The 19206-nt window shown below is 28.1% G+C and overlaps 1 protein-coding gene across 2 annotated transcripts in view; it reads left to right on the forward strand.

Annotated features, from left to right (window-relative positions):
• The window catches only part of LOC127285220 (uncharacterized), an 80202-nt gene that overhangs the window by 48238 nt on the left and 12758 nt on the right, over nt 1–19206 (forward strand). For both annotated transcript variants that reach the window (XM_051311108.1, XM_051311110.1), the window contains exons 3-5: nt 11589–11667; nt 16537–16806; nt 17243–17509. In XM_051311108.1, the coding sequence (XP_051167065.1) occupies nt 11589–11667; nt 16537–16806; nt 17243–17509 (616 nt within the window). The remainder of the gene's footprint in view (nt 1–11588; nt 11668–16536; nt 16807–17242; nt 17510–19206) is intronic.

Genomic DNA, 19206 nt, shown 5'->3' on the forward strand with positions numbered 1-19206 from the left:
AAATTGAATTGAGTAACAATTCACGAATTAATTAAATTGAATTAAGTAACAATTCATGAATTAATTATTCGAATTAAGTAGCAATTCATAAATTGATTAAATTGAATTAAGTAGCAATTCATGAATTAATTAAATTGAATTAAGTAACAATTCATGAATTAATTAAATTGAATTAAGTAGCAATTAATGAATTAATTAAATTGAATTAAGTAACAATTCGTGAATTAATTAAATTGAATTAAGTAGCAATTCATGAATTAATTAAATTGAATTAAGTAGCAATTCGTAAATTAATTAAATTGAATTAAGTAGCAATTCGTGAATTAAGTAACAATTCATAAATTAATTACATTGAACTAAGCAGCAATTCATGAATTAATTAAATTGAATTAATTAGTAATTAACGAATTAATAACATTTAATTAATTAATTGAATTAAGTAACAATTCATCAATTAATAAAATTGAATTAAGTAGCAATTCATGAATTAATTGAATTGAATTAAGAAGCAGTTCATGAATTAATTAATTAAATTAATTAGTAATTCATGAATTACTAAAATTGAATGAATTGGTAATTCATGAATTAATTAAATTGAATGAATTAGTAATTCATGAATTAATTAAATTAGATTAATTAGCAATTCATGAATTAATTGAATTGAATTAAGAAGCAGTTCATGAATTAATTAATTAAATTAATTAGTAATTCATGAATTACTAAAATTGAAAGAATTGGTAATTCATGAATTAATAAAATTGAATGAATTAGTAATTCATGAATTAATTAAATTGGATTAATTAGTAATTCATGAATTAATTTTCAATAATAGAAAATTTGTAGCACGTGCATTAGAAAATTTGTCAATTTATTGTAAAATTAAAGGAAATTGATCCAATAATTATTAGGTTAATTAGCTATTTATTTTCTTATTCACTTCTACTTGTATAGATAAATAAATATCTATATTGTTTCGAAACACAATATTTTTACTTTACCAAAATAAATATTATTTAATAAAGGAAATTTAATAAATAATTAAAATCACATGATATCGTTAATTTTTTTATATTTAATCATAAAACTTATTTATTTCTCTGAAAATCAAACTAAATAAATAATTTGAATTATTTATTTCCTGAACTAATTAATAATTTTAGTGGGCAGGGATTTATAATCGCAATTGAATCTTACACATTGTCCAATTAATTGACTATTGCAATGAATTTAACATATATGCATCTTCGAAAAATGTTCAAACTCTGTTATATATCCTAAAACACGAATTCAAAGTTAAATTTTTTCTTACAATTAGATTTCTACATTTGGTCAGAATTCATCCTACATAATCATATTCCTAAAAATTGTTTATTTTCGAAAGAAATACATTTACTAAATGATCGATTGGAATTCTGTTCGTTTAATCGATATTCTGACATGAACAGAATATTTTTTTTTGTCTGATTAACTTTAACATATTCGTGACAAGAGTCTTCACCATCGGTCACGAGCGTTCAGAAATGAAAATCAAGACAAGGAGAATTCGTGTCCTTAACAGTTTATCTGCACACTGAAACCGGGGTAGGGCACTTTACGAAGGTCAGTTCTGGGGACACTAAGAGATCGTACTTCGAATGTGCGCTTGTAAAGATCGAGTGTAACGACTTCTCTCCCATGCAGAGGGTACATTGATACTGCCACCATAGAGAAAACTGGTTTCAGCTAAAAAAAAAAAAAAATTAGTAACGAGGACTTCATGCTAACGTAGTCCTCTCTTCCCTGAGAGAGAAAAAGATTTTTCCCTCTGTTTCTTTGCGTTTAAACACATTAACATACAACGTATTTACGTATTACTCTTGTTGGATCTCAGTTGGTTTCTCTTCACCTCATTTGCGTACCAAACTGCCATATAGATATATACTGCTATTACTTGTTAATGCTGTAACAGTTCACTGTATTCAACAATGTTGGGATGAAGAAATCCTAAAAATACCTGGTAAAATCTTACAACAATTGAAATAGGTGAAATATTTTTGAATTGAAAATATTTTTGGATTTAAATCTAGTTGGATTCAATTTAATAGATTCTAATTTTTATAGGGATTTAATTTTGATTCTATATCCCACCTATTTACACAGTAAAAAAAACTAATTGAGATAAATTGAAATTAATTAATTTTCTATTTAAATATGTCTTATTTGGATCCTTAAACTGCAGATTTTAAAATTGAATCTTAATACAAGAAGTCGTTGGCTACTTATAAATGAGCCCTTGACATTGCAAAACCCGTCAACCGTGTTCTGTATATACTTATACAAGACTGGTTGTGACGTAAAGTTCACAACATAAGGTCTTCCTTTGATGAGGAACAACTTTTACCGTACACGTAATACTGAAAGTCAGCTTATGACTAGAATAACGCAAAATCATGCATCAAGAATGAACGGCCTTAAACAATGAGAACGAGAACGTTAACTGTTGGTTAATGTCAAGATACTTGTGCTACAGTTTACATTTCTTCATATTACTCTAAGTTATAAATAATTTGTTTTCTCGTTTGTCTTGATAGAGTGATTTTTAATTAATGTAACGTAAACTTAACATTTTTTTATTAAATTATCTTCTATGTTTTCGGGGTCGCTGATTACGAATCTGAGGTCAGTTTTTAAAAATTCAAAATGACGGATCCAATATAGGGCGTGTTTTTCTGTCCCTTAAAGAGAATCTGATTGTCAGAATTAGTTAAGAATCGGAGTCTTGCTAAATTCTACAGTGGGTTAAACTTTAGATTAGGTTGATATTACAGTCTTAAATATTCTAATTCAGATAATATTTTAATTTTGCATCATACAATTAATAATTAATTCTAATAGATATTTTCTCAAGATTAAAATATAAAATGTTATAAAACAAATATTAATTTTCCTACAAACTATCGAAGACCAGAAGTGTTAGAAATTCAACTGCAGTAGCAGATTCTCGTCATCGAGAAATTCTTGGCATTTTGAGTGTATATATAAATGACAACCACTGATTGATATTGAGAGGATGTTAAGAATGTGGCATTAATGTTATGTTATGTCGAGAATGAGAACGGTCTCCGAGGAAGAAGATGTGAATCTGTATACGAACTTGTTTTCAAAGTGATATTTGATAAGACTGCATTTTAAATTCACATTTACGCACTAGTAAAGTGAATATAAAATGGATAAAGAGGACGATAAAAAAAAAATCATATATAGATATCTGTCGCGATATATTATCAACATTTTACATATATATGTGTGCTTCAAACTTAATAAAATTTGAATAAAAATAATTATTTCATTTATCTAATAAAAGAGAATATAAAAATAACGAAATTGGATTATTATTATAATTATAAGAAGAACCTGTTTCACGTAGGTGGTATTAAGACAGTTAATATATATATAGATCTCATTTCATCATAAAAGATTATAAATAATAAAATTTTGTGAGCCAAAAGTTTTGCAATTTTACCGATTGAAAGTAGATAAAAATTTCGAATCATATAAAAATAATGACCCAATCTTTCTTAGTCTAATTTTTAAGGTTTCATTTGACCTCATAATTTAACCTAGATTTTGAGATTTTATTTGATCCTTGACCGTGAGTTTTGATATTATGACATTCGTTCACTGCTCCTTGGCCTTGAGGTTATGTTCATTTATTGACTTAATTAAAAATCTACTTAGTATAAATGAGTGGTAATCTGACCTACCTTCAGCCTACATACCAAGGTTAGATCAACTGAAGTATATGACCTTTGCGTTCATCGAACTCCGGTTCAATTTCCACTTCATTTGTTTTCAAAACTTCTATTGTATAATTCTATTCCGAATTATATCTAACAAGAATAATTTTTTGCTCAACGACATTAACGATATACTGAAAAAAATTTATTTGATTCAAATCCAAAAATTTGGGGTCACCTGAACAGCAATTATACTTTTTATTTTTAGAATATCAAATTCACTTGGATATATGCTACAATAATTTCTTTATATTTCCTAATTTTCCAAATAAATGTAGCAATAACTTTTATACATTGAAAATCTTACATTTGACAAAGTTGATCATACTTTAGTTCGTCTTATTTCTTAACATGAAGTTCACTAATCCCAATTCTGGCGAAATAACAATAATTGATTTCAAAAATAATAATTAGAAAAATTTAGAAATAATTGTTAATTGATTTTGAATAAATAATTAAATATTTTAAATTAAAAAATGTTTTTGTTGCTTGTCATCCATTTGCAAAATGTTTAAATTGAATAAATTTTAGTAAACACACTGTCAATATTGAATGGAATCTTATTCGTCTTCTTCGAATGCATTATTTATGTATCATCTTAAGAGTCCTTTAAACTTAAAACAAGTCGCATAGAGAGAACATGGCGCATTCCTTATTGTTAGCAGAGTTCGAAGCTTGGTTGAGGTCGCAGAATCAGTGGGAGGAGATGGTGAACCCTTGACCTTAGGTTTGATCAGACACGACATTGCACGCGGATCGTGCTAGTCCTCTAGACCTACTCGTGTATGGGACAAAAGGCGAAGGGAACGAAAAGACCTCATGGTAAAATCTTCTTCCGCAGTGGACATCTCAAGAGACTTTACGACATTTTTCGAAAAAAGTACAATGTATAGGAAATGTTTTTTCATTTAATTTTTAAATTCACTGGAATATTGAAAATTTTTATTTTTATTTCATTTCTACTCGAAAAATTATTATAAAAACTGAAAATCAAAACGATTTTATTATTTTTTTATAAAATTTTAATGATCAACTTTATATAGATGATGGTTGAACTGATTTTTTTTTCACCATATTGAATGGAAGCTTCTGTGAGGTGTAATGGCTTGAAAAAGCCTAATGAATCTCCAGTGACGGAGTCGATTTCGCACGATCGCCGCAAGTGATGAATTGAGTAAAAAAAAAAAAGCCAGTGAAGAAAATCAGGAAGGATGTTGTAAGTTGCAATAGACGCAACCATGTTCTAATTGCCACGAAGGTACAAGGACGATTGAAGAAACGATGTTTAAGACGTGTACAAGAAGACTAGGAAGTTGCACTTCGTAGCAAGTTACGTCCCAAGCAAGAAGAGAACTATATAAAAGACATGGCATCTTCCTCGACTTTCAGTTTTTAAAAAGTTTTATAAATTGAGAAAGAAGACACAAAACAGTCGATTCACTACGATATAAAAAGAATCCAATAATTCATCCAGTAATTAATACAGTAATTCTAACAGGAATTCATCCAGTAATTAATTCAGTAATTCATCCAGTAATTCTACCATTAATTTCACCAGTAGTTCTTTCCGTAGTTAATAGTGTAATTCATTCAGTAATTCATCCAGTAATTGATTCAGTAATTTACACAATAATTCATGCAGTAATTAATACTATAATTTATCTAGTAATTCACTCATTAATTCAGTCCAATAATTCATCCAGTTATTAATTCAGTAATTCTTCCCGTGGTTAATCAAGTAATCCATCCAATAATTCATCCAGTAATTAATTCAGTAATTCAATCATTAATTCATCCAGTAATTGATTCAATAATTTACACAATAATTCATGCAGTAATTAATACTATAATTTATCTAGTAATTCACTCATTAATTCATCCAGTAATTGATTCAGTAATTTACATAATAATTCATGCAGTAATTAATACTATAATTTATCTAGTAATTCACTCATTAATTCATCCAATTATTTATCCAGTTATTAATTCAGTAATTCTTCCCGTAGTTAATCGAGTAATTCATCCAATGATTCATCCAATAATTAATCCAGTAATTCATCCAGTAATTGATTCAATAATTTACACAATAATTCATGCAGTAATTAATACTATAATTTATCTAGTAATTCACTCATTAATTCAACCATTAATTCATCCAGTAATTGATTCAGTAATTTACATAATAATTCATGCAGTAATTAATACTATAATTTATCTAGTAATTCACTCATTAATTCATCCAATTATTTATCCAGTTATTAATTCAGTAATTCTTCCCGTAGTTAATCGAGTAATTCATCCAATGATTCATCCAATAATTAATCCAGTAATTCATCCAGTAATAGGGAGTTTGCATTAAAATTTTTTTTAATTTTAATCGATAGATTAGGTCTAATTTATATAACAAATTTTTTTTTAAATAATTTTTTAATCAAAAATAAGCATATAATTAAATAATAATAGTTTATATTATTTTAAAACATCGAAAACGGTCCGGAAAGAGCCGAGTCTTACCGAACAGAATGTGACGTATGTAGTGCCCAAATATTGCTGCTGTCATGAACTGTTTGTGAATAACCTAATGGAACGAAAGTTTTTTCTGGAAATTTTTATGAAATGGAGAAAATCAAGAGATATAAAACGTGTTTTGTGCCAAATTGTCTTAGTACAACAATTAAAACACCCGGAAAATTGTTTTTTACTGTGCCACAGAAAGAAGATATTAGGAGACAATGGTTTCAAGTTGCAAAACGAAATGATAATAATATGTTATCGATGAATTCAAAATTTTTTTTTTGTCAAGATCACTTCAATGTGAATATTTACATTGAAATAATTTAAAATTAAACTAGTTATAAATTATATTTTTAGACATGCAAAGTTAAAAAAACTTTCAAATGTCACTATATAATGTAAATAAAAGTAGTCAACATAACCTAAAAATAAAAAATTTTAAACCTCAAAATATTTTTATCACTTATTCATTGTAGTTGAAGGATGATATGGATAATTACAATAATAATACAATAATAATTACAATAATAAATAAACACAATAAATCACTTATTTTTACTTAAAAAAAATAAAATAATTTGAAAACAGCGAACGCATATATTAGTAAACACAGATCACACATGGATCATGTAGCAGACGATGCGACAGTAGACACTTATGACGTCACGTCCCAGCACCAATAAAAATCGTTTTCTTTCAGTATAAATAGTTTCAACTTTTAAATAAAAATTTTAATATGTAAAATTTAAAAAAAATTAAAACTTTCAACACTAATATATTTTAAAATACCTATATTTACGATTTTATAAAAAAAAAACGTAACATTTTTTTTATGCAAACTCCCTATTGATTCAATAATTTACACAATAATTCATGCAGTAATTAATACTATAATTTATCTAGTAATTCACTCATTAATTCAGTCCAATAATTCATCCAGTTATTAATTCAGTAATTCTTCCCGTGGTTAATCGAGTAATTCATCCAATAATTCTTCCAGTTAATAATTCAGTAATTCTTCCCGTAGTTAATCGAGTAATTCATCCAATACTTCATCCATTAATTAATTCAGTAATTCAACCATTAATTCATCTAGTAATTAGTTCAGTAATTCAACTATTAATTCATCCAGTAATTCATTCCATAGTTAATCGAGTAATTCATTCATTAATTCATCTAGTAATTTATTCAGCAATTCATCCAGTAATTCATCCAATAATTCATCCAGTTATTAATTCAGTAATTCTTTCCGTAGTTAATCGAGTAATTCATCCAATGATTCATCCAATAATTAACCCAGTAATTAATTCAGTAATTCAATCATTAATTCATCCAGTAGTTCTTCCCGTAGTTAATAGTACAATTCATCCAGTAATTCATTCAGTAATTAATTCAGCAATTCATCCAGTAATTGATCTAGTAATTCATCGAGTATTTCATCCAAATCTAGGAATTCACTACGATATAAAAAGAAAAAGTATAAAAGACATATATTTAGTTTTATAATATATCTAAATTAAAAATAACTAATTTTTCAAAATTAAAATTTTGCAGTGATAAAACATTTTCTTTTTGTATTTTTGAAAGTGGAAGATACTTGAAAAGATATTAAAACTTTTGGATTTTTATCCAATTCAATTTGGATTTTTAAATTTGTAAATCTGAAAAGTGGTGCTAAATCAAAACTTTCTTCGCTTTTTTGAAAGTCGAAAATGACGCTGAGGCTGAAAAGAACGTTATTAAAGAAGCAAATGGAAAAATTTAACTTTATTTTAAAAAAAGATTTAATAATAATAACTATATCGCCGTGCAAGAAAATATACTATTAAGGTCGCATATTGCATACACCACCGGCCCTGTTGAAGCAAGATAACTTGGCAAAAAAAAAAACAAGATATAAAAAAAGAGAAAATAGAAAAGGAACCAACGAAGATAAGAAATAAAATGCATAGTAAGAAGTAGTATTCCACTCATGAATGATGATTTCCTCTTTATCTCGAATGCACCATCTCTGAAAAGAAAGAGCAGGGAACCAGTGGAAAATATCTTGAGCGTAAATAATGACATAAACTACTGGGAAGGAAAAAAATTGTAGACTAAAAATGATAAAGCTATAGTATCGGTTGCATATAAATATATTTGTCTAAACTAAAGTATTGCGAAGGATTGGATTAAAGTTGCGTGTAAATTGTAATATACAAAAAACCGAATGGAGAGTTTCAATTACTTTTTGCATCTAAAGGCAAGTATTACTCTTTTTATTGCCTCTCTCACATGAATGTCTTGGTGAGTTACAGCCTCTTTCATATTAAAAAAAAAATCATCTTTAAATATGTTCCAACATTTATGAAATGTGTACATAAAATATGTCCACATTACTAATTAATGCAGTTACAGTTATTATCATTTCCATAAATGATACGTGATCGATACTTAAAATATCATATAAACGAGTCCTTATCATAGTAAAAATTCTTATTGAAATAAAATGTTTCCTGAACGTATAATTATACCGGGATTTTATGCAAGGCAAACTGGAATTCTTTATGTCGATTTGGTCCATGGAAAACTAGATATTGTATAAGAAAAAGTGGAAAAAAAAGTTTGTTAAAAGAAATAAAAAAAAAAAAAAGCAGAAGGGTAAGCTGGAATAAGCGATGAGAAAACCAGGAAGCGTCACTTCGTAAAACGAGAGCAAAAATACTTTGAGGATAAGCGACGTGGATGTGCATGTTGTTGGTATAACTTCACGATCTACTTGCTAGTTTACACAACTTCCTCGATAGCCGGTTGAATAGTAGGTTCGTCCATGCAATTCAATTTTAAAAATGAAGAAAAAAAAATTGCAAATATCTTTATAAAAATTTTTTTCCCAAATGAGAAGGAATCCATTTCTTGAACGTAGAATATTACGATGAATATAAAAAATTAGTGAAATTTTCTTTCCTTTCTTCATCTATTTAAATTTAAAAAATTTAAATAACAAATTAAATTAAAAATAATTCATATGAAAAAGTCAGTCCCTAATTAAAATTAGTTATAATATTTTCTACTAATTCAGATTTGGAGTATAAATACTGCGAATAGTGTTTAAAAAAATCATTGCGTTTTTATCTACTGACTAAAGTTTTATACAAACCAGTTTTGCTACTCACGAGTATAATGGTATAAGATATCGTAAAGGGGTTTCGACTTGTTAAAACTTCAAGCTTTGTATATATGTAAAGATAAACTAATCAGAGTTCTAGAATTGGAACAGAAATATGACGGTATTTGTCTATTGTTAAGTAACAATGTCCCGCATAATTAAAAAAAACAATTGATAATAAATGACCAAGCCATATACTTAGTAGTATATATATGTGTAAAAGAATTAAAGATAACAATTTTAAATCGAAAATTCTAATTAATTAGAATTTTTAGTATTTTACATTTTTTTTATAATAAATATTATATGATGATTTATTTTTTATCACAACTATTCATTATAAACACTAAAGAAAATATTACAATTTTAGTAAAAATTTCATTATTGTATCACATTTATTTAAAGTAAATTCATAATTTTGTTGTAGAATAAAATAAAATTTTGCAATACTAAAACTTATTCTTTTTCGATTTTTGAAAGTGGAAAATACATTCTTTTTTCACATTATTTTTACTTTTTATGAATATGCGACGAATTCGTTATGCACATTCGACACTTAAATACTCACTGAAATATCTTTTACTTTAAATATTAATAGTTTAATAATTGCAACATAATTTAATACAAATAATATAAAAATTAATTATTTTATAGTTCATTAATTAAATTCAAAAGCATTTTTCATCAATTTTCATTCATATTCCACATTATTTCCACTGATTATGAATGTGCGACGAGTTCGTTGTACATTTAGTGTTTCCCTAATTCTACAGGAGAACTAAAGGTAGCTATACTCTAGCTAAATTTAGCTATTTAGCTGAATCCAATTTCTATGATATGGATAGCAATTTTTTTCATCCAGTGAATTATCTAGTAATTCATCCTCTAGTTAATCCAATAATGCAACCATTAATTCATCCAGTAATTCATTCAGTTATTTATCCAGTAATTTATTCAGTAATTAATCCAGTAATTCATACAATAATTAATCCAGTAGTTAATCCAGTAATTCATCCTGTTGTTAATCCAATAATTCATTCAGTAATTCATCCAATAATTCATCAAGTAATTAATTCATTAATTAATCCAGTAGTAAATCCAGAAATTCATCCTATAATTCATACAGTAATTTCTCTAGTATAATCGAATAATTAATCGAATAATTAATTTAATAATCGTGCCAGTAATTAATTCAGTAATTCATCCAGTAGTTAATTTAATACAAATAATATAAAAATTAATTATTTAATAGTTCATTAATTAAATTCAATTGCATTTTTCATTAATTTTCATTCATATTCCACATTATTTCCACTCATTATGAATGTGCGACGAATTCGTTGCACATTTAGTGTTTCTCTAATTCTACAGGAGAACAAAAGGTAGCTATACTCTAGCTAAATTTAGCTGAATCCAATTTCTATGATATGGATAGCAATTTTTGATAGGCGATACAGATAATAATTAGCTTTCACAACTGAACATGAATCCGTAAACAAAATTGCTCCCATCACTTTAGGATTCCGAAAACGACCTTGAAAATTAAAACTACGGTTTTAGGCTCGGTTTTAGGGTAATTTACGGTTTTTTTTTAATTTCGAAACCAATTTTTTTTTGTTTATTGAACATATGAACTTGACAGCTCATATCTTCCTTAACATTTCCGTAATTCATTTTTTATGTTAGAAGACATGGGCACTTATTAAGATGGCTATAATTTTTATTATGAAATATATAACAAAATTTTTCTCAGTGCACGTTATATTTTACAGCATGTTGAGTAAATAATGAGGATCGATTATCCTATTGCAATGATGATGTGCCTGCAATTAAATGAAAAATCTTCTCTTCCGTGTTTGGATTAGTGATTAGCATTCGGCGTCCACTGAAGATACCTTGGGAACTGAACCCAAGGTCGTAATAAGTTAGTCCTGTTTATACGCTTCCGCTATATTCTGCGTTTACATGTGTATATGTATATAAATACATGTATATGTATATATAAATATATGTGAGCGGGCGTTTGCAGGCGTTCACGCAAAACGGACGAGACGGGAGCGATAGAGACAATGGCAGGTCGTGGCAGGTCGATGTACATAAGAATCTTCCTCCACGACTGTAATTAACCTGCAACGCTTCTCTTGTTACAGATGGGCTCGCACACAATCGGCTTCATCGCTCCAGGGTTCCTCCTTCTAGTATTCTTAACAGGAAGTTTTGCTTTTATGGGTAAGTGCATTGACTTTTCGATTTTCTTTTCCTTTTTTTTTTTAAATGTCAGGACAATGTATTTTGTATTTACAAGAAATTGTAGTTTAGAACTTGCTGTTTAAACGTGACAAAATGTCATGGAAGTTAAAGTGTAAATTATATAGAGGGAAAAACGAATATAATTACAAAATAAAATTTAATTTTTAAAAAAAGTATTTTTAAAAAATACTTCACTTAAGAAAGTAATTTAATATTTAGTAGACTACAAAAAAGTCTATAAAGTTATTTTCTAAAATATATATATATATATATGAGATTCAAGATTCTCTTGATATGCACCCTTAAGAGCAACGTATCGGTAATTGGTTTAGTTCCACGGTAATTATTATTCATACCTCTTTATTCTGAATAATTACATGTCATTATTATTTTGCCGTGCACCATTTAATTTCAATTCTGTATTTTTTTTCGACATTTCCAATCTTTCTTAGAATCTCGTAGATAAAAAAGAAAAATTGAATAGATTTTTGTTCACAAAAGTATAGACAAGACCCCATATTAAATTGATAAAAAATGATTGATTTTATATCACAATAATTTTATTTTAAACTGCTACGTCCTAATTTTAATGATTATTTATTTAAATTTTTCCTAATCTATTAACTTATAATCAATCTTCGGATGGTACCAGCTAGCAAAGGCAGATTTTTACAAATATTTGTTTATTTACAAATACTTGTTTAATTATAAGCAATCATATATTATCTAACATATTTATTTATTTCTTTAATTAAAAATAATATTCCACATTACATTTGTTTAAAAATTATTTATTTATTATTAAATAAATCACGGTGACGTTACAAAACATTATTTAAATTTTTGTTTACTCAATTTTAATAAACATTTTGCGTATCAATTGTATATTAACTAATTGAAAATGAATAAAGTTTTTTGATCATTTTAATAAAACATTAAAATTCATTATTTAAAAATATAAAAAAAAATTTATAAATTTTTCATTACATTGTTTGTGTAATAAAATGAATGATTTTTTTTTATTATTGGTTTATTATTAACTGGTATTAAAGAACAAATGATGGATGCCAATCATATAGTCAATGTCGTGATCATCCCATAAGATTTTCCCATACATGGGCCATCAATAGTTAACAATAATAATGCACCAAGATAAAGACCATTGAGTTCCAAGGTTGGTCCATTAATACTCCAATGGTAATCATTGGCAATTTACCATTGGAAATAAATTCAGTAAACATGCTACGTGACATCACGAACGGAATGAACTTCTCTCCTTTTCCCTTTGATGCATGACATCATATCTTTCCTTTTTTAGAAACTGCAAAAAAAAACAATTTTTTTTTATAATTTACTTTTATTGTTATCTTATACTTATTTTTACATGTAATTGAAAAAATACTCTTGGCTATCTAATCAAATTATTTTCAAAAAATATAAACATGACACACAAAGGAGAATAGAATTCTGTTTAAAAACGCGCTTTGCAATAAATTAAATAATGCAAGTGCTTCTAATAGAAAAAAATCATTGAGAGTTTTATTAATTACAACATTTCTCTATTTAACTACATGCAACCCGATATGTAAATACTTCAATTATCTTTAAATACAAAAAATTGAATTTTTTTATAATATTACAAAAAAAAGTATTTTATAATTACAATTGTTTATTTTATTAATAAAAATCAATAATGTATAGAATTTACTGTTAAATGTTTTTCATTTTCATTTTCTCGTTCTTAAAGCTAAAAAACTACTGAATTTCCAGTAATTCATCTCGTAGTTAACCGAGTGATTCATCCAGTAATTAATTCAGAAATTCATCCAGTAATTCATACAATAATTAATTCAGTAGTTAATCCAGTAATTCATCCTATTGTTAATCCAATAATTCATTCAGTAATTCATCCAATATTTCATCAAGTTATCCATTCAATTATTCATCCTGTAGTAAATCGAGTAATCACCCTGCAATTAATCCAGTAATTAATTCATTAATTAATCCAGTAGTAAATCCAGAAATTCATCCAGTAATTTCTCTAGTATAATTCAACCCGTATTTAATCGAATAATTAATTTAATAATCGTGCCAGTAATTCATTCAGTAATTCATCCAGTAATTCATCCAGTAGTTAATCCAATAATTCATTCAGTAATTTATCCAATTATTCATACAGTAATTCATACAGTTATTCATACAGTAATTAATTCAGTAATTCATCCTGTAGTTAATCGAGTAATTAATCCAGTAATTCATCCTGCAATGAATTCAGTAATTTATTCATTAATTCATCCAGTAATTCAGTCAGTAATTCATCCAATAATTACTTTAGTAATTTATACAATAATTCATGCAGTGATTCATACTATAATTCATCTAGTAATTCATTCAATAATTCGGCCAGTAATTAATTAAGTATTTCATCCAGTAATTCTTCCAGTAATTAATTCAATAACTCATCCAGTAATTAATTCAGTAATTCATCCTGCAATGAATTCAGTAATTCATTCAGTAATTCATCCAATAATTACTTTAGTAGTTTATACAATAATTCATGCAGTGATTCATACTATTATTTATCTAGTAATTCACTCATTAACTATTCCAGTAGTTAATCTAGTAGTTAATCCAGAAATTCATCCAGTAATTTACCTGGTAATTTATCCCGTATTTAATCGAGTAATTCATTCAATAATTCAGCTAGTAATTAATTAAGTAATTCATCCAGTAATTCTTCCAGTAATTAATTCAGTAATTCATCCAGTAATTAATTCAGTAATTCATACAATAATTCATCCAGTAATTAATTCAGTAATTCATCTAGTAATTCAACCATTAATTCATCCAGTAATTCTTCCCATAGTTAATCGAGTAATTCATTCAATAATTCATCTAGTAATTAATTTAATAATTCATCCAGTAATTTATCCAGTAATTCATTCAGTAATTAATTCAGTAATTAATTCAGTAATTAATTCAGTAATTAATTCAGTAATTCCAACCATTAATGTATCCAGTAATTCTACCCGTAGTTAATCGAGTAATTCATCCAGTAATTTATCCAGTAATTCATTCAGTAATTAATTCAGTAATTCCAACCATTAATTTATCCAGTAATTCTACCCGTAGTTAATCGATTAATTCATCCAGTAATTTATTCAGTAATTCAGCCAGTAATTCATCTAGTAATTCATCGAGTATTTCATCCAAATCTAATAATTCTTTTTAATAATGGCTTTTCCACAAAACCTTAGTTTAATTCAATTAATATTTTAAGAATAAATTTCCCGAAAATATTAACATTGTGGACCTAACAATCACATGTTGTTACGAGAAACTTCTTAGGCATAATCATACCAAAAGCAATCTTCTTACCACAAGGCCGACTAGTTTATTTCGGTTTTTGTTATGAAATTGCGATGAAGCTAAACTGATCGTGTGGAACGTACTATCCGTTGTTTCCCTGCTGCACATTGCTGCATCAAAACAAAGAAGCCTATGGAAAAATCAATGTAGAGACCACAAATTTTAAACATTTCTTATGTTTCATTTTTTTACACTAAATAATAACAAAAATTCATCGGAAGACTGCTTTTTTTTGTTTATTCAAAATCAGTCACGTTTCATTGTTCGCATATAAAATATGGAATTTAAAAATAATCTACTTTCCAGTATACTAAACAAAGTCGTATTTTACAAAATGTTGTGTAAAGTTTTTCTTTTTATAACAGTGCGCATAAAATAAATTATTGTACACATTGCTGTGACTGCGAAGTAAGTGCGTAAAGTGATTTACATTATGCACTGTTATGATATAGCTCAAGAAGTTAATGAAAAAGTAAGAGAGAGACAGAACCTTTCATAGAAAGAAAGCAACAAAGAGATCAATATAGAGTGAGAAAGAAAAAGAGATTCACGCCTGAAGGTGTGTTTGGAATAACGTACAATCTAACAAAGACTCAACGAATGGAGCACATACATCTTCAGTAAAATAATTTTTTTTTTACTAAAGATGTAAATGCTTCATAAGAAATTCCGAATTTGTGTGAAAATGAATATCAAAATGTATTGTTAGTTTAAATAAAATTTAAAAAGTATATATACATAACAAAATTTTATAATGAATTAAAAATGAATGCTGAAACCTAAATTGAGTACATTAAAAAATTAAACATAAATTTTTTCTAATTTTTGTTCACTTTAATTAATTATTAGGAAAATTATTTTTATTGATAAAAGGTGCTAAATTAAAGAAGTAAATTTATAATAAAGAGATATTAATTTTATTTTATATCACTACAAGTATACTGTGTGTATATTCGCAAGAAGGTCGACATTCAACTAACTAAACTTAATACAGTCCTTACATTCAAACTCACAATTACTGTTACCAAAACAAATATACAATAATTATATTGCCAACCTTATATCCTTCAACATTTATTTTAAAAAATATCGTTACTTATACTTACGAAAAGTTATTCCACTTCCTCTACACAAATCACAATAGGAACACAATAAAACCATTTTATTTACACATAAAATATAGGCAATTTTACAAATAAATAAAAAAACACTTGACAACAGAAAACCACGATCGATCGAGATCAATTTCGGTTGATCACAGCGAATACACTGATACACTGTCACTAACCACCTGACTTGCGCGCCACAATTTTGTACTTATACTACAATCCAAGATGGCCGCTATGTCTCACATTCCTCCCAGCATTGCCTATCCATAGGGCAAAAATTTACAAGGCAATTTAATAATTTCAAACTTTAAGAATAATACAAATTTCTTAATAATAATTTATTAATAAAATTAATAATATATGTTTACAGTAAAAACGGCATTTGAGAAACTGACTGATTACGACTATAGGGGAACGACGTATTACAGTGTTCGAAATTTGACTCTTTATGAATGTCAAGGATGGTGCAGAGAAGAAGCGGCATGTCAAGCAGTGGCATTCTCCTTTGTTGTTAATCCTTTGGCACCCATTCAAGAAACACTTTGCGAATTGCAAAATGAAACTGCAGCATCGAATCCTTCCGCTCAACCTCAGAAAGCTGTAAATATGTATTACATGACAAAACTTCAAATTAAATCTGGTAAGCAATAATTTTTTATAACTTAGTCCAAAAATGTTCATTTAATTGAAATTTTCTTATTCAAAAAATTTAGATTTCTACAAAAATTTCTTTTTGTAGAACGGAATCTAAATCAACAGAATAAATGCAAAAAGATGCTTATAAATTCCTATTACATGAATCACAACTTCTTATCGTCATAAATTTTAAATCTTTATCTGCATTATAATTTGAATAAAATATATATAATTTATTACCATGGAATGTAAATAAATTCTTAATAGATATAAAGTATTTTAATATTAATTTTTATATTTTAATTTGAACAACATTTTTAAATAAATTAGTTTTGCAATTGAGTTATTGCAATTTTATAAAGAAAAATACAAATAACAAAAGTTGATAAAGATATAAATTTTTTGAATTACCGAAAATAAATTTTTGGTTTATTTTTTAGAAAAAGTTTGTAAGAGACCATGGGCCTTTGAACGTGTGACGAATAAAATGATAAGAGGCTTCGACAATGCTCTAATTTATGTCTCAACAAAAGAAGGATGTCTGGCAAATTGTTTAAACGAAAATCGTTTTACTTGTCGATCCGTTGAATACAATTATGCCACTCTACAGTGCCAATTAAGCGATTCAGATAGAAGAACCATTGGTCACATTGCACAATTTGTCGATTCACCAGGAATTGACTATTTTGAAAATCTTTGCCTTAAAGGTAAATATAAAAATAATTATTTATTGTAAAGTAGAGTAAATTAATTTAAGATTAATAGATAAATAATAAGCGAAGACATTTCGTTGCAAGGATTCTTTTATCCGTTTTCGAAATATCGTAGGTAAAACTTCTGGACTATTTCCGAATTAATCTGGAATTAGTTTTAAATAGTCTGGTTTATTGTCAGGTTTTTGTTATCCGGAATTAGTCCAGCTAAATCTAAAATTTGTGTAACTAGTGAATTTGGAATTAATCAGGTCTAATCCGAAGTCAATTCCTATTAGTACAATCAAAATGGAGATTTTAGATTTACTGACTGTACTAGCCGGATTGATTTTGGATTCAATAGAAGTAATTTTGCATTTATTAGTTGTTCCGATTAATTTCGCATTATACCAGATTTACTAGTCATATAAATATCACTAATTTCGGACTTAACTGGAGTAATTCCGAATAATAGAAACACAACTTCCGTTCTGAAGATTCCGCTCCCTGCGATGTGGTTGATGTTCGCTTTATCGCCATAGTTTTCTCTACATAAAAAGCTGCTTGGGCTTCTACTGCATTTTGCAAACTTATGGTCAACTTCACTGGATTTAAAGCACGCAGTTAATCTGTCCGCTGCCTTACAAACTCTTCCTATGTGGCCGTACGCCAGGCAGCGATGACACTGAATCACCATTTTATTGGGCACTCCAGTGTGACTTGTCGATCCACGGTCTGCACCTTCCTCATGCTTCCAACCGCTTTGGTGACCTCAGCGATGAATGCCTCCTTATTGGAGTCTTCTCTGATTTTGATCAGGAGATCTCCCCTTTTTGCAGGCCTTGCGCCAACGATCTGCGTTTGGCTGACGTCCGGATCACCATTATAGATCCACTCAGGCTGTGTGGACATCGGAGGACGAATAATTCCAACGTTGCCCTTTGCGTGTCGTAAAAGGAGACTAATAAGGAAAAAGAAGCGGCCAGGTTTTAGATAGAATCCTCAAACTGGTACTGGCACCTGATTCTAATGGTATCACGAAGATCAGGTGTCCCGGGAAGCTTTCCTTACTTGAGTGAAGAAAGAGTCCCGCCTAGTCATTAGGTTTTAGACTCGTGGTGGCAGTGGTTAAAAGCTCACCTCGCTTAGAGCTAGACAATGAAAAAGAAACCAACCAATCAAATTTCTTTAAAACTGTCGAAGTGTGAGTTACGGTATAACAACTTGGGCAAGAATCTGCATAGTTCCTAGAGACTGGAAAATTTCCGTCCAAAGTCGAGGGTCCGTAGTGTTCTATATAAATCAACGGAGAAAGGACCGCTTTAAATTAAAGCACGATCTGTTCGCTGCCTTACAAACTCTCCCTATGTGGTCGTACACTAGGCGTTTAACGATTGTTAAACGACGATATACAGTGAGAGTCACGAATCAATTTGCGAATTTCTGAAAATAAGAGATAAGTTGAACATGGACTACAGTCCATATGAGTCATACCGTTGGTAAGCTGGTACAACGGAGCCCATCTAACCTCTTTTTAATAGATCTTTCAGACTGTAACGCAATTCCAGCTGTAGATCAACTCGTCGCATTCTTCTTACTGGTTTGTTTAGGATTCGGAGTTGCCGTCACCTTCGTAATCTTTTCGACGAGTGGTGCCTTTTTTTCCTTTGCCTCGGCTTCATTCCTTTCCGGACTGCCAGAGCTTTTTCTTC

This window comes from Leptopilina boulardi, unplaced genomic scaffold (genome assembly GCF_019393585.1).
Source record: "Leptopilina boulardi isolate dan_hultmark-lab unplaced genomic scaffold, ZJU_Lbou_2.1 LbouV2_330, whole genome shotgun sequence".
NCBI lineage: Eukaryota > Metazoa > Arthropoda > Insecta > Hymenoptera > Figitidae > Leptopilina > Leptopilina boulardi.